General features: G+C 54.0%; 5 protein-coding genes across 5 annotated transcripts in view; 3 read left to right on the top strand and 2 right to left on the bottom strand.

The window, feature by feature from the left end:
- Positions 1-1,923: 1,923 nt before the first annotated feature.
- GUITHDRAFT_142702 (hypothetical protein) lies at positions 1,924-2,640 on the top strand (the record flags this gene model as incomplete). The annotated part of the gene is made up of 1 exon (XM_005827535.1): positions 1,924-2,640. One exon carries the CDS (start codon positions 1,924-1,926, stop codon positions 2,638-2,640), a length of 717 nt encoding a protein of 238 aa, XP_005827592.1.
- A 1,100-nt stretch (positions 2,641-3,740) lies between these two features.
- GUITHDRAFT_142701 (hypothetical protein) lies at positions 3,741-6,163 on the top strand (the record flags this gene model as incomplete). Its single annotated transcript, XM_005827534.1, has 11 exons — positions 3,741-4,649; positions 4,701-4,981; positions 5,032-5,089; positions 5,139-5,194; positions 5,244-5,328; positions 5,377-5,502; positions 5,544-5,609; positions 5,667-5,756; positions 5,808-5,860; positions 5,923-6,031; positions 6,116-6,163. The coding sequence occupies 11 exons, from the start codon at positions 3,741-3,743 to the stop codon at positions 6,161-6,163; spliced, it is 1,881 nt and encodes a 626-aa protein (XP_005827591.1).
- Positions 6,164-6,487: 324 nt separating this feature from the next.
- GUITHDRAFT_164647 (hypothetical protein) lies at positions 6,488-8,950 on the bottom strand (the record flags this gene model as incomplete). Its single annotated transcript, XM_005827533.1, has 18 exons — positions 8,741-8,950; positions 8,613-8,672; positions 8,457-8,563; positions 8,335-8,406; positions 8,153-8,289; positions 8,022-8,107; positions 7,853-7,967; positions 7,772-7,811; positions 7,700-7,728; positions 7,585-7,650; positions 7,458-7,523; positions 7,363-7,406; positions 7,231-7,320; positions 7,115-7,154; positions 6,922-6,969; positions 6,782-6,878; positions 6,579-6,740; positions 6,488-6,535 (listed from the first exon to the last, which is right to left on the bottom strand). The coding sequence occupies exons 1-18, from the start codon at positions 8,811-8,813 to the stop codon at positions 6,488-6,490; spliced, it is 1,380 nt and encodes a 459-aa protein (XP_005827590.1). The 5' UTR covers positions 8,814-8,950.
- A 300-nt stretch (positions 8,951-9,250) lies between these two features.
- Positions 9,251-9,887, top strand: GUITHDRAFT_75468 (hypothetical protein; the record flags this gene model as incomplete). Its single annotated transcript, XM_005827532.1, has 2 exons — positions 9,251-9,606; positions 9,830-9,887. 2 exons carry the CDS (start codon positions 9,251-9,253, stop codon positions 9,885-9,887), a joined length of 414 nt encoding a protein of 137 aa, XP_005827589.1.
- Positions 9,888-10,245: 358 nt separating this feature from the next.
- Positions 10,246-12,751, bottom strand: part of GUITHDRAFT_113394 (hypothetical protein) — a gene marked incomplete at both ends in the record, with an annotated part of 6,211 nt that continues 3,705 nt past the window's right edge. The window contains 14 exons of the mRNA XM_005827531.1: positions 10,246-10,291; positions 10,465-10,533; positions 11,048-11,120; positions 11,162-11,224; positions 11,272-11,308; positions 11,354-11,391; positions 11,435-11,498; positions 11,570-11,619; positions 11,675-11,720; positions 11,772-11,820; positions 11,875-11,955; positions 12,002-12,056; positions 12,107-12,130; positions 12,325-12,382. Of these exons, the coding sequence (XP_005827588.1) occupies positions 10,246-10,291; positions 10,465-10,533; positions 11,048-11,120; positions 11,162-11,224; positions 11,272-11,308; positions 11,354-11,391; positions 11,435-11,498; positions 11,570-11,619; positions 11,675-11,720; positions 11,772-11,820; positions 11,875-11,955; positions 12,002-12,056; positions 12,107-12,130; positions 12,325-12,382 (753 nt within the window). The remainder of the gene's footprint in view (positions 10,292-10,464; positions 10,534-11,047; positions 11,121-11,161; positions 11,225-11,271; positions 11,309-11,353; positions 11,392-11,434; positions 11,499-11,569; positions 11,620-11,674; positions 11,721-11,771; positions 11,821-11,874; positions 11,956-12,001; positions 12,057-12,106; positions 12,131-12,324; positions 12,383-12,751) is intronic.

The following is a 12,751-nucleotide window of genomic DNA, read 5'->3' as shown; positions in this document are numbered from 1 at the left end:
AGAGTACGGTACAAAGTTGAAACTCGGGGCCCGTGACCGGCGGCCTCGGACCGTGACGGTTAGGTACCGTACCGTGCCACACTACTGACAAAGGTTCCGAAGGACCGTACACTGAGGTCCGAGGCCGGTACTCAGTACGTTAGTTGAAAACTGAGTTTCAATCAACTTGACACGTGACACGCCGGTGTACTACTTGGACGGGTGCCGCTGTGCCGCCCGGCCGGGCGGCCGCCGCCGTGACGGTCACGGGGCTCATGCCACCGATAGTTCCGACGCGGCCAGCGGCCGCATGAAAATTTGACCGTTTTGAGCGGTCAAAAAGTCTACCGTACCGGCGTAATCGGATTACCGTGATTACGCGGCACGGCCCCCACGGTCCCGGCCGCCAGTGTCCTGGCACCGGGTACAGTACGGTATGCGGCACATGCCGCGGCCAGTGACTCAGTGATGAGTCCGTCGCCCGGCCGGCCTAGACGCCGGGTGCTCGCGCCACTGCGGCCAGGTACTTTGGCCTGGGCGTCACGATATTTTTTCAACTACTTCGGAAAATTGGCGCCGGCAAGATCAATCCAACAAATCATTGAATCCCGGAGTCCGATGATGGCCGGGCTGGGACTCCCGGGGGGCCGGCGGCGGACTCGTGATGATGAGAGGCCCGCAGTGGTGGCACGCCGGTAAACAACTTGCTCAGGCTAGAGACTGAGCCGGGCGGCCTGCCCGGTGAGGTTTCAAGTTGGGCAGCCTGAGAGTCTTGCCAGGTTTACTGGCACCGTGCCTGAGTACAGCCTCACGGTGAGTTTCTATCTGGGCTCAGGCTGGCACTGCGGCATGCGATCCGAGGCGCCGCTGAGCCCGGACGGCCGTCACCGCGGCGCCGGGAGGCCGCAGTTGAGCCAACCGTTTAATTTGCAACGGTTCCGTCAGACCGGCGACTCGGAACTTCCGGGAAACCTGATCGGACCGTCCGACGGTCAGTGAGGCTGTACGGTCCGCCGGGCCCGGGGCCGAACCGGTGGATGCGTTTTACCGTCGCCGGAGTCCGGGACGGAGGCTCGGACTGCTGGCGGCCGATTATTATGCCACCGTCACTGTGATCATTGATTCAAAGGTACCGTAGTGACCTTCTACTCAAAATGAATGATAAATATATATCGACAACAGTACCCAAACAGTATAAATAACTAGTAAAAGTACCAGAACTTCCAGGTACTCCAAAACTTCAATACTGTTAAGATGATTTTAACTAACCTCCGCATACTAGAAATTGACTTTCAAAGTAAACAACTAAAACTCCAGTTATAAGGCTCAGCACCCTCAGTGACCAACTCACCACCCTGCATTTGCCAGGCTTTTCAAGTCATATGTACCGGTACTTTCACCACCCTACCCATTTCCCGAATCTCACCTCGTGGAAAAAGAACCTTTCATTCCGCCCGACAAGGACCCCACCCCCTAGTTTACCTTGAAGGTGCTGATCCGATAATTCCGGACCCAACCAGCCCGGCGGGGTCGTTCGATCCGAGACCGAGACCACCCCCTTTTTCTAGGTCATTATTTCTCACTAAGGTGGGGTCCATGGGCTTTCCGGAGACCTCGGAGTTGAACATACCCACCCTCTCCATAACTTTTGGACCCCCTACCCCCTGTATCCCTCTCGGCCCACCTGTGCCGCTACCCTTTGTCTCCACTTTCCTCCAACCTAGTCGCTCCTCCGCCCTCGTTCAGAATCTTGGCGCTGTCCTCCAACCTACCTTCCTTGTCGCACACCTGCCTTCCGTTTCCTGCTCTCGTCAATCTCCCCTCTGTCTCCTTTGACTGCTTCCATCCTCGTCCTCGTTACTCCTCGTCCTCCTTCTTTCCAAATCTTTCTAAGCTCGCGTTAACGTCTCTCTGATACGAAATATCAACATATTCGACTCAAACATGAAAGATCCTTTGGCATATTTTCCATTTAAGAAGGCAGGTAAAGGTCTCAATTGGTTGCCAACTGGGCTAGAGGCTATCAAGGACCTCGCCGATGATGGAGGTAACGAGCAGGAAGGAAGGGACCTTCAGCGGCAGCTGGAGCTCGCAGAGGCCAATCGTTTGACCAACAAGATGATTCCACCAGCCCAGGTGCAATTGAGCCGTAGCTTGACGGCGAGCAGATCACCGCGATGCCTTCGATTTGACGACGAGCCAACTGTGAATATCCCCGAGCACGAGGAGATGAAGAGAATAATGGCGAAGAGGAACCGCCGAGGGTCCAGGGACATCGCTCGTTTTGAGGTAGAAGGCGGAGGCGACCGAGTTTTACCTGCATCACCTGCTGCACATCACACCAATCACGTCTTTTCATTGTTGGATGCAATCGCTGGAGGTGCGGTCGACACGTGGAACTCATCGCCTATCGCATCCATGCTATCCCCGAAAGACGACAAGAGTTTGAACACGATGGAAGAGAAGTTTAATGACGCAATCAACCGTCGCAATGTCCAAGATAGACAGAGGCAGGACATTTCAAGTCCCACGGGTAGTTTTGCGCTGGAAAGAATCTTTACAGCAGAGGCTGAGCAGCCAGCAAAGACTTTGGTGCAGCTGAACAATCCCAGTCGGTTTGGGGTGGCCTCACCTAAGTCTTCAAAGGAATGGAGTTTTTGAAGCGGGTGATCATGTGAACTGCGTTGTTTGTTGTTGGTCTATTTCTCTCAGCCTTTTCGTTCTTGTACATGTTTCTTTCCATGAATTCTTTTCTATACAGTTTCAAGTTATCATATGAGTTCACTCCTACATTTCATGAATAACCTCATTTCTTCCTTCCAGCAGCATGTAACCTCACGGTGATGAGCAACTCATTAGCCCCTGGCAGCAATTGCGTAAGTGCAAGGTTCCTGCTAGCTTGTCAAGTCGGATAGTGATCATCTTGTTGTGGTCTTCTGACCGTGGTATGGCATAGAATCTAGCTCACTCTTCATGACGCATCGTGCCATCGATAGAAAACAGACCGAAACTACAAACGAGGACCACGAGTGATTGACATCCGAAAGGCGAATGGATGCCTGAGGGCGTGCTTCAGTCGATTCATCTCCTCTGCGAGCTCTTCGAGGTATCCCCATCCTCCTCATCCCGCCAACCGATCGGGAGCGAGCTTAGCCTCTCGTTCAACCTGCTCAACTCTTCTTCTATGGGAACATTCCCGTCTCTAACCCCCTCACCATGCTCCACCGGCTTCGCTCTTGGCTTCCTCTCATGTTGCCCCCATCTTGCTTCGCCCCGTGCTCGTTGCTTCATGGATCCTCTCCTGTCTCGCTGTGCACTCCTCTCCTCCTTCTCCTGCATGCTGCGCAGCTGATTGGATGCCCTCACCTCGGCACGATAATGCAGCGTGTTGCTTCCAACCATGTCCATCCTGAAGAAGATGACCTTGTCCTTGGTGCCCCTCCCTCCTCCCCCTCCTCCCCCTCCTCCCATGCTTCAGAAACGAGGAGACCTTGCTCTGACGTTGCCCCTCCTCTGTCTCCTCGCTCCTCTCCCTTGCTCTCCCCCATCCGCTCCTCCCTCTCCTGTCCCTCCTTTTACCCTGACCAGTCGGGGGATTTCAATCCACTTCAACCGCTCAGGGCGGGCAGGGAGCAGCAGCAGGGAGCAGCGGGAGGGAGCAGCGGGAGGGAGCAGCGGGAGGGAGCAGCGGTGGAAGACTGGCAGCTGTGCAACAGGAAGGAAGACGCAGTAGCCGCCCTTTGGCGCGTCTTGAGATGAGCATGGCGACTAGGTTGGCAGTCGCAGTTTGCTTGTTGGTCAATGTGCATGGTGCACAAGATACGTTCCCGCAGCCATGGGTGTACGAGAGCTCGGGATCGACTCCAGGAAGCACTTGCGATCCCTCCAACCCTGCCACCTGCTCTCCCTCTTCCTACTCGCACGACCCCAATGCGCGGAACCCGATGTTTTTCAGCTCGCGATGGGGCAACGCGCAGGGTGTGGATTCAGACCCGGGAGGGTTCGGCATGGAAGGTTTCCCAGCCCGGTCCTGTCTCGATCTCGCCAAGAAGCCATACTTCAGCAGCGGGGTGTACTGGCTGCAGCCAGCAGGCTACGATCGGCCGTTTCAGGGATACTGCGACATGGACAGCTTCGGAGGAGGTTGGCTGATGTGCTACACGACCTCCGACGCCGTGCACATGTCGACTGAGACGAGCTCCTCGCAGCCATACGGGGTCGACGGCTACAGGTCGGACTGCACGAGGTATCCTTTCAACCAGGTCATGTACGTGTACCATCCCACCCTCCCTGGCAGCGCCGAGGACAAGGCTTGGTTCTCCTTCCGGGGCCAGAATGCCCTCGTCGCTCAGCGGTCAGGGTTTAGTGGGTCAGTGAACGCGTCATGGGCAGCGGGCAGTGGCGTCCTCGGCCTCCTCTTCGACTCCAAGTATCAGGCGTCTTCGCGAACGCCGAGCTGCATACAGGAGCGAACAAACTTCGCTTGCAAGGTTCCGGTTGTGGTAGGGAGCAAGTTTCAAGAGTGCCCCGATTGCTTTGCGGTTCAGCCTCAGATGGGCAATGCGAGTTGTACTTCTCCAGACTTCTCGGTGTGCTGGTGCGATCCTGTTCACAGCAGCGGATGCGTCCAGCCCAACTCTCCTCCTGTGCTGCTCCAGCTTTCAGCGCAGGTGAGATCTGACGTGCCAGGGGCGTAAGCGAGCACTGACGGGCTTTGACAGCATGATGCAGTCACCAACTTCTACGCTGGCTGGGTCGTCATGATTGTGGGGGGTACAGGAAGCGGGCAGACAAGAATGATCCTCTCCAGCACGGGAGGCTCCTGCTCCTCGTCCTCCTTCTCCACAGCTGCTTCGTGCATCGACGGCGGCGCAACCTGGATGAACGGGCCTGCAAAGATTCAGCCGGAGTCAACATGGGCGACGCTGCCATGCTCAGACCCAAAGGTGGATGGCTATATCTGCAATGCGACATGTACAGACACTTACCCAGCAGATGGAACGTGAGCTAAATTGATGTTGCAATCATCCTGTGATGAGGTTTGTGCTGCAGAACTTGCAACAATGGTGAAGTCTACCCCACGCTGTCGACATGCTCGAGCGCTTGCCAGGTGAGTTCTGTCTGCATGCTCTCTCAGTCGAGTGACTCCTCGCGATAAGTCCTACACCGGAGCCTCCTCCTGCTCTTATCGCTGCACGACAGTTTACAAGATCTAGTGCGGGGTTCGTCGCTTGATCGCCCTGACTTGACTCGCCTTATCGCAGCTCCCCCTACGAGTGCACGGACCTCGACTGGGAATGCGGGTATTTCTCCAAAGGAGGCGTTAGAAGGGGATACACCCCTTCAACGGTCAGGCGCGGCTCTCAGCTGCTGCGAGCGAGTGACACATGCTTCAAGGTCTCTTGTACTGGTCAGTGTCAGTGCGACAACGCTGGCGTCCCGCGCTGCTCGGGGGGAACGGGAACTTGTACGTGCATAGCGAGTGAATCGAGCTCAGCGCCGTCCTCGGCCCCGTGGAGCCAGGTGAAGCAGGAGGGGACGCTGCTTCTCTGACAGTCGACAAGAGTGTCTTCCGTCTTGCTAGCGGCGTCAACCCGGATGGATGTACGGGAGCCTTCAGACTGTGTCAGGTCAGCAGCGCGTCACGGGGTTGATGTAGAAACTCACTAGCCCCTGCTCTCCCTCAGGGCTCCAACCCGTATGCTGGCTACCAGCTCGTCATTAACGGACAAACGAGAACGATCGTCGGGTACAGCGGCTACCACAAGGTCGTCAAGGTAAGCTCGAGGCACCAGAGAATCGGCTTGTGACGTCATCGCCTCTTCTAGGTTGACTCTCCCTTGCAAGTTGGTCCTGTTCCAGCTCCCAGCGAGGACGCGACGTGGAGCGGAGCGAGCAGGCATGCTGTTCTGTTGTCACGATTGTGTGATGATGATGATACAGTTATGAGATGAAGCTTGCTCAAGAATGTAGCAACGTCTACAACAATCAGAGAGAGAAGAGTGCGTGTGCTGCTACCCAGTACTATCAGGTCAAGTTTGTTGTCTTGAAGGTGTCTTCTGAAAGGAGCAGATGATGATTTGTGATAACGTCGGAGATGTGGCTTCGAGGATGGCAGGAGGTTTCATTGTGACAGGTTTCAATCCGGTACCTCAACATCAGCGACGTCAACTGCTCACACTGATCGTGTTCATAGACGACAAACTGCATCAAGACTTGCGAGGACTTCAGTTTCTGTGAGGACGATGAAAGTGAATGGTATCGAGCATCCACAGGTTATCGTATCTTCTACCGTTGCCAACGGCTGAACAAGTGGAACAGGAGTAGCTGAGGCCAGCGGGGTAGTTTTTAAACAGAACGGGCTGAAAGTAAGTTGGAGGGTTGACTATGGAAAATTTCTGACTCGCAGCCCCAGCCCTCGTCTCTACCCAACGCTCTGATCTCCGTCGGGATTCGCCTGGTAGATGATCGGAACGTGCTTGTAAAGTAGTACAGTAGTCTATCCTAACTATCTGCCTTCCCCTTCACTCTCGCGCTTCTGCAGCTTCTTGAGGACCTGCCAAGGGGTCATGCTTCACACGTCTACCTCAAACTCTTACACTAGCGATGGACTGCGAGGACTGGCGGGTAAGAGAGCCCAAGAACGACTTCACGTCCGGGTATTCCTCTCGTCTCTGAGCGCCGTCGCCCGCTCCCTCGATGCTCATCTGTCTCAGCGACGAATGACGCTTGACTCGAGCGACGAGACGCTCTAGAGGCACCTGGACGCAGGTCAACACGTGGTCAGACATTTTGATAGCACCTCTTGTTCAGCTGGGCTCGACTCCTTGACAAGGACCGTCCACAGCAGGTCCAAGTCTTCTTCAGTAACGTCACAACCTGCTCGCTCGAGATACATCCTGAAGGCTTGTGAGTCGACAAGGCAAGTGTGTATGAAGAGACCTGAAGGTGTCTGCAGACATCTCAACATCGACACGGTCCTGCTCTTCCCTGTACTCGAAGATCACTCCAGACAGAAAAAAAACGTGTTACAAAGACAATCGCGTGACGAGCGCATATGGAAAATTTGCTGCCAAGGAATGAATAATCTGAACAGCACACAAGTGAGATTCCCATGAGGTATGCTATAGCTCACATGGTCGCAAGTCGTTTGCAATCGTTTCCTAGAGCACATACTGAGTGATGGCACAAGAACATTCAGATTGTCTACTTGTTGTCTGAAGAATCTAACAGGCTGCGTTCCGATTTCACCAGAGAGCCGTTTGTCGTAGATGTGTCTATGATTTGAGATCTGTTTTGTTTGTCGATCTTGTACAACTCTTTCATCTCTCTTTTCCGAGCCTGCTCATCGAGTCAGGTCTCATGTCCTATCCGACAAGATACCAGCCTCCTGCTTCCATTCGAGTTGTATCTGTTTGACTCTTGACCTAGATCGCGCACGTGTCAATCCTCTCTCGAGGAGGTTCATCCACCATCACCTGATCTTCTCTTGCTCTACGATGTTCCTGGGGTACCTCACTCGATCTCTCCGAGCCCCGAACCTCCTATAACATGCAACTCAGACATCTACCGACCGAGCGCAGCGGGCAAGCAAAAGTCTCGCACAGGAACAGCTTGAGCGTAATTTCTTCATCTTTTTCCAATTTCTCCCATGCGCGAGCAAATCTTGAGCTGCGGAAGTGTAAAGGAGACGCTCTCTGTCGTCCAGCAGAGTTCTTACCCATCTTTCTCTCTGGAGCCTTCCTGCACCTGCGTCTCTCGTCAACGCATGTCTAGATGTAGTCTGGTAAACCTCTCTAAGAGAGTTCTCGGCTCTTATCGCAAACAACGATCTGCACATGGTGACAAGAGGCCCTAGCGGTTCAAGCAGAACCTTCTAGATCGACGAGGAGTAGCAAACGCTTCGCCCAGGTGCTGCTGAGGCTCCTCAGAGGGTCTTGTTGGCTTGACTTGCGCCGGCTCTTGGACTCTTTTCTCCTCTAGGCTCCCTGTCCGCGACATGCCGTGAGGAGCAACAAGGCAAGGAGACTAGGAGACATGACCTTCACTGTGCCGCTTCTTCTGCTTGGACTCGCTTCTGCTCTTGAAAGGTGTGCTGTCTGCTTGTTGTGGAGGCGATTCTACCAAGCTGTTCTGCCATGTTAGCGGAGCGCTTGCGGGTGAGGTCTCTCACCAGCGCTGGTCGTCAGCAGCTTCTCGTCGGCGGGGGGGGTTGACGATAGCGCATCTCCTCGCTCGCTCCCACACCTGCATCTCTGGCGCCTGCGCGTCCAGCAGTCTCATCGGCAAACCCAGTTGACACGTCATGAGCTGAGAAGCCCTCAGTACGTCATGAGAATGCGCGTCAAGGGTCACCCGCTTGACGTCTTGATCTAGCCTGGGAAGGTACCGGCTTGTGATAAGGGGCTCCAGTCGTTGAAACATGTACTGGCACACAAGCACTTGAATGACCTCGCAAATCATATCCGGTGACTCACCAGCTCTTCCTTGTCTTTCTTCTCCGCGAGGCGACGGGAATGCTGCGTACTGATTTCATCCTCCGCAAGATGCCGGCGATGGCTGGCTGAGACTTGATCCCCTCCTCCTGCTCTCCTTTCATTCCCCAACGCTCATTCGAGCTCAGCGCATCGCACCTGACGTCTGCGCCTGCATTCTTGCTCGTGCCGACCGCAGGTTCAAGTTCGGCATCCTTCCTGAGATACGAGCATCAGAATCAAGATCCTTCATCTCCCCCCTCTCCCCCCCGCGCGCGCACCATCACCTGGAGAGAAAGGTCCATCCAGCTTGAGGGCAAGGATGTCCATGGGGATCGGCCCTCGCCCCTCGAGAGGCATCAGGTCACTGTCAGCTTCCGCGTTCCTTCATCGCCTCACGGCAGCATCGCACTGGAAGTTCAGCCTCGGACATGCCCTCTCGAACTGCCGCTTGCAGCTGCTCGCTTCCTTCCTGCCATGAACGGTAGCCAACGCCCAAGTACTGGTCGCCGGTTACTCCCGTTAGTATTCCCTCAGACGGTGTCACTTACTAATAAGGGCCCTCGGGACTCGAGCCCGGACCCGGGGCCCGCAGACTTGTCAGTCCTTCCCTCTAATGCATACGAGGGTTCGCTAGGTACGGGCCAACTTCCATGCCAGCGAACCTGTGGAAGTATGCAGGTGCTGTAGCGCTTCTTGCTGCCCTCGCCCAGCTCCTCTCCTTCACCCACGTCCTCGAGAGTGTGTGGGGCTTCCTGCTCGTGCTCCTGCCCGAAAACCAATGCGTTCCATCCTCCATGCTCTCTGCGCTAGTTTCAGGCTTCATCTTTTACAACGTCGGCTGGTTCATATGTGTGCTGGACCTCTCCGAGGCTCGTCGGGACGGCGAGAAGGACATCGGCTTCATAGGAGAGCACTACCTCGGCGAGCCAGGCGACACCATCGAAATGGTGCTAGTATGCCGCAAAGACCTGGACATGTCGCCGGGCAAGCTTGCTTTGCAGTGTGGACATGCGACGGTGGGGATCTACAGGAGGCTGTGGAGGAAGAACATTGGGATCGTAAAGTCTTGGGAGGATGCAGGGCAGAAGAAGATCATCCTAGAGGTCGCAGACGAAGAGAGCATGCTGGCGGCGCAGAAGCAGGTAGGGGAGTAGAGGCAGAAATGCAGCTTGCTCCTCTTTTCGTCGGTCTGTAGTGCTACAAGTCTTGTGTCCTTGCTGTGAAAGTTGATGTGTCCTTGCTGTGAAAGTTGATGTGTCCTTGCTGTGAAAGTTCATCCATGGGTAACATGGAGTTTGAGCGAAGCGCTGTCTCTCCCTAGTTTGCCTGCCGCCATTTCTATCTCTTACCATACAGTCGGTGCAGGTGAAGAGGAAGGGATTGCCCACGTTTTTCGTGCGAGATGCAAGAGAAGAGTTTGTGGTGAGTTAGTCGAGCATGCGAGCATGCGAGCAGGAGGGAGGCCGAACAACGAGAATGTTGACAAGGAGGGCGGAAGGGGATTGAACGAGGACGAGGATGATGATGACGACGACGACGAAGAGGGGTAGAAAGGCAAAGACTGACGCGCTAGTACGCAGGATGGGGAGCTTCGGATGGGAAATCGCTCGCTGTTTGCTGCTCTTGGACCGTCGAAGATGCTGAGAAGCATACTTGGAGAACTTTCGGTGGTGGAATAGAAGAAGGAAGAGGTCGAGGGAAAGGAAGGGAGAATGTGGGAGGCAGGGTGAGGAATGTGCAATCATGTAAATGTCTATAGAACACACATAACATCTTGTTTATTCATCTTCTATCTCTTCTTCTTCTGCATGCTCATGATCTTGCGGAAGAGGCTTCTGCAGCAGGGCAGTCAAAAGATGCGGTGGGAACAAGGGATGGCCATGGGCAGACGGGAGAGGGTCGAAAGGAGAGGAGGAAGAGTAGATGTGATGCTGAGCAGTGGAGGATAGCAGGAAAGGTGAGAGCTGGTAGGGGACTATGAAAGGAGGGGCATGGCAGGAGATGATACTTGTCTTCGAGCCTCCAGAGCCTTGAGAGGTGAAGGGTGACCGCAACCGCAACCAGGTGGATGACAATGCTGCCAGTCAGAGATCAGCAGATGTGAGGACGAGGATGATCACCAGGACGAGAGCACGGAGCAGGAGAACGAGAGGGGGGGGGGAGAAGCATAGGAAGGAGGAAGAGGGTCAGGAGCGAGGGAGGAGGGAGAGAGGAGGATGAAGGGAGGGGAAGGGAGGGGAGGGAAAATGTAGAGGAAAGGAAGTGTCAAGTCTCACCGTAGAATATTGTCTTCCGTTCTGCCTGGCTGATCTGTCTCTGAAAGAGAGAAGATATGAGAAACAAGGTATGAAAGAAAAGACAAGTCAAGAGATCAGAAATAGGACAAGTAAGTCAAGAGATGAGAAATAGGACAAGTAAGTCAAGAGATGAGAAATAGGACAAGTAAGTCAAGAGATGAGAGACAGGACAAGTAAGCCAAGAGATGAGAGGAAATGAGAGTTCTTGCCTCCCCGCATCACGTCCGTCAGGATCTCGCCCACCACCCTGTGAATCATCTTTAGTTCGATCAGCCTTGACGGACCAGACGTCACCGGAGGCAGCGAACAGCCGTCAAGAACACAATCCACATCCAATGTTCGAGGTTTGTCGGGAAGATGTCGGCGACTAGCAATGCGTGAGATCGATCGATGGACAGGCTGAGGTACCGCTCGATGCGCATGTGAGGATCAAGAGGTTGAAGAGAGAGTCGGGAACGTTCCAGAAGATGACTGGGAGGCGTCAGGTCCGAGGGTTCACCAAGACAGGACCCACTCACAGTGAAACAAGACGCAGAAGAAACGCGTCACGTTGAGCTGTCAACTGATCGTCACGGGCGAGGGAGTGAGTGGCAGACGCACCATGACGCTGAAGATGAGCTCTGCTTGCTCCAGGGGGACTGAGAGGACCTCAGGCCAACAGAGACAACCGATGGCCTGTACCTTTCTGTAGGTAGACAAAATAATTCCAGAAGACTTGAAGACCGAGGAGGCTCAGAGTTTGCAACTACACAGAAATGATGTTAAGGTATGATGGAGGTGGTGGTGATGGTGGTGGAGGAGGAGAAGGTAACAAACCTTCTCTACTATCGGCTCAGGAAAAGGTTTAGAGAAGATGTCGTAAAGAACTGACAATGAACAATCAGATTGACTGATCACTACCATGGAAAATTTTTGATTTACCGAAACAAGTGACGATGGGTTGAAGGAAGCAGAGGATGCTTTGAACCTGTTATCACATCGTGTCAACCTTTCAGTCGCTCCAACGCTGCATGTCGACTTGTCGCAGCTTGTGTTGCTTGATCGTCTTTGAGTAGACGCTCATCATGCTGCAGGTGCAAATGAAGTTAGAGGAAGCGGGGGAAAGCAACACAGGGCAGCACATCGAATCTTGTTTACTCCAGCCCTCAAACTTGTCAATCTTGTTGTAGATGATGCGTCTGATCTCATGGAATCGAGGCAACCTGTCCTTATCATCACTTCAACTCTCTTACAAACAAGGGGCATCACCTAACAAACCCCCCGATGCTTTCTTCCCCTGGCATCTCCTCTTCCTCCGTGACGCCTGGCAGGCAACAAGTCACCCGAGTGCTCCCCGACGCTCAACGAGCATACCCAACAACCTCCTTGCGCTGTCATCTGCAACCAGCAACACAAACAAGACGATTCAGCTAAAGTTGCGATGCACACAGTGTCTGTGTGAAGACGACCGCATTTCTGTTCATCAACTTCCTCCTTCTCCCCTCTCGACACACCCCTGAAAATTTTCCCTCCCTCCTTCCTGAATCTTCCTTGCCTCCTCGATCTCCCCCTCAACTCCTCCTCTCTCTCACATGCTTTTATCCTTGTTGCCTTCACGTGAGCCTCGTCACCGCCTTTCACAAAACTTGTCTGCTCAACATCGACCAGTCAAAATGCAGGAGACGTAGCAGAAGCAGGAGCAGCGCAGTAACGATGTTTTTCAGTGAGAGGGGGGGGGGTAAAGAGGAGCGCGGGAGAAGTTAGCAAGTAGGAAATCGAGGAATGAAAGGAATGAGAAGGGAGCAGAAAAAGAAAAGCAGGGGAGGAGTAAGGGGAGGAGGAGGAGTCAGAGGAGGAGGAGGAGTGAGTGGAGGGGGGAGGAGAAAAGCAGATGAGGAGTAAAAGGAGGACGACGAGGACGAGGAGGAGGAGTAGGTGGAAGTAGATTATGATGTCCCTGAGGGTTATGCCTATGAAAAAATAAAAAAAAAAAAAAATTATCTTTTTTTTTTTTTTTAT

The sequence above is a fragment of the Guillardia theta genome (genome assembly GCF_000315625.1).
Source record: "Guillardia theta CCMP2712 unplaced genomic scaffold GUITHscaffold_66, whole genome shotgun sequence".
In the NCBI taxonomy this organism is placed as follows: Eukaryota; class Cryptophyceae; order Pyrenomonadales; family Geminigeraceae; genus Guillardia; species Guillardia theta.
The sequence above is the reverse complement of the archived record's forward strand: the minus strand, read 5'-3'. Positions and strand labels throughout refer to the sequence as shown.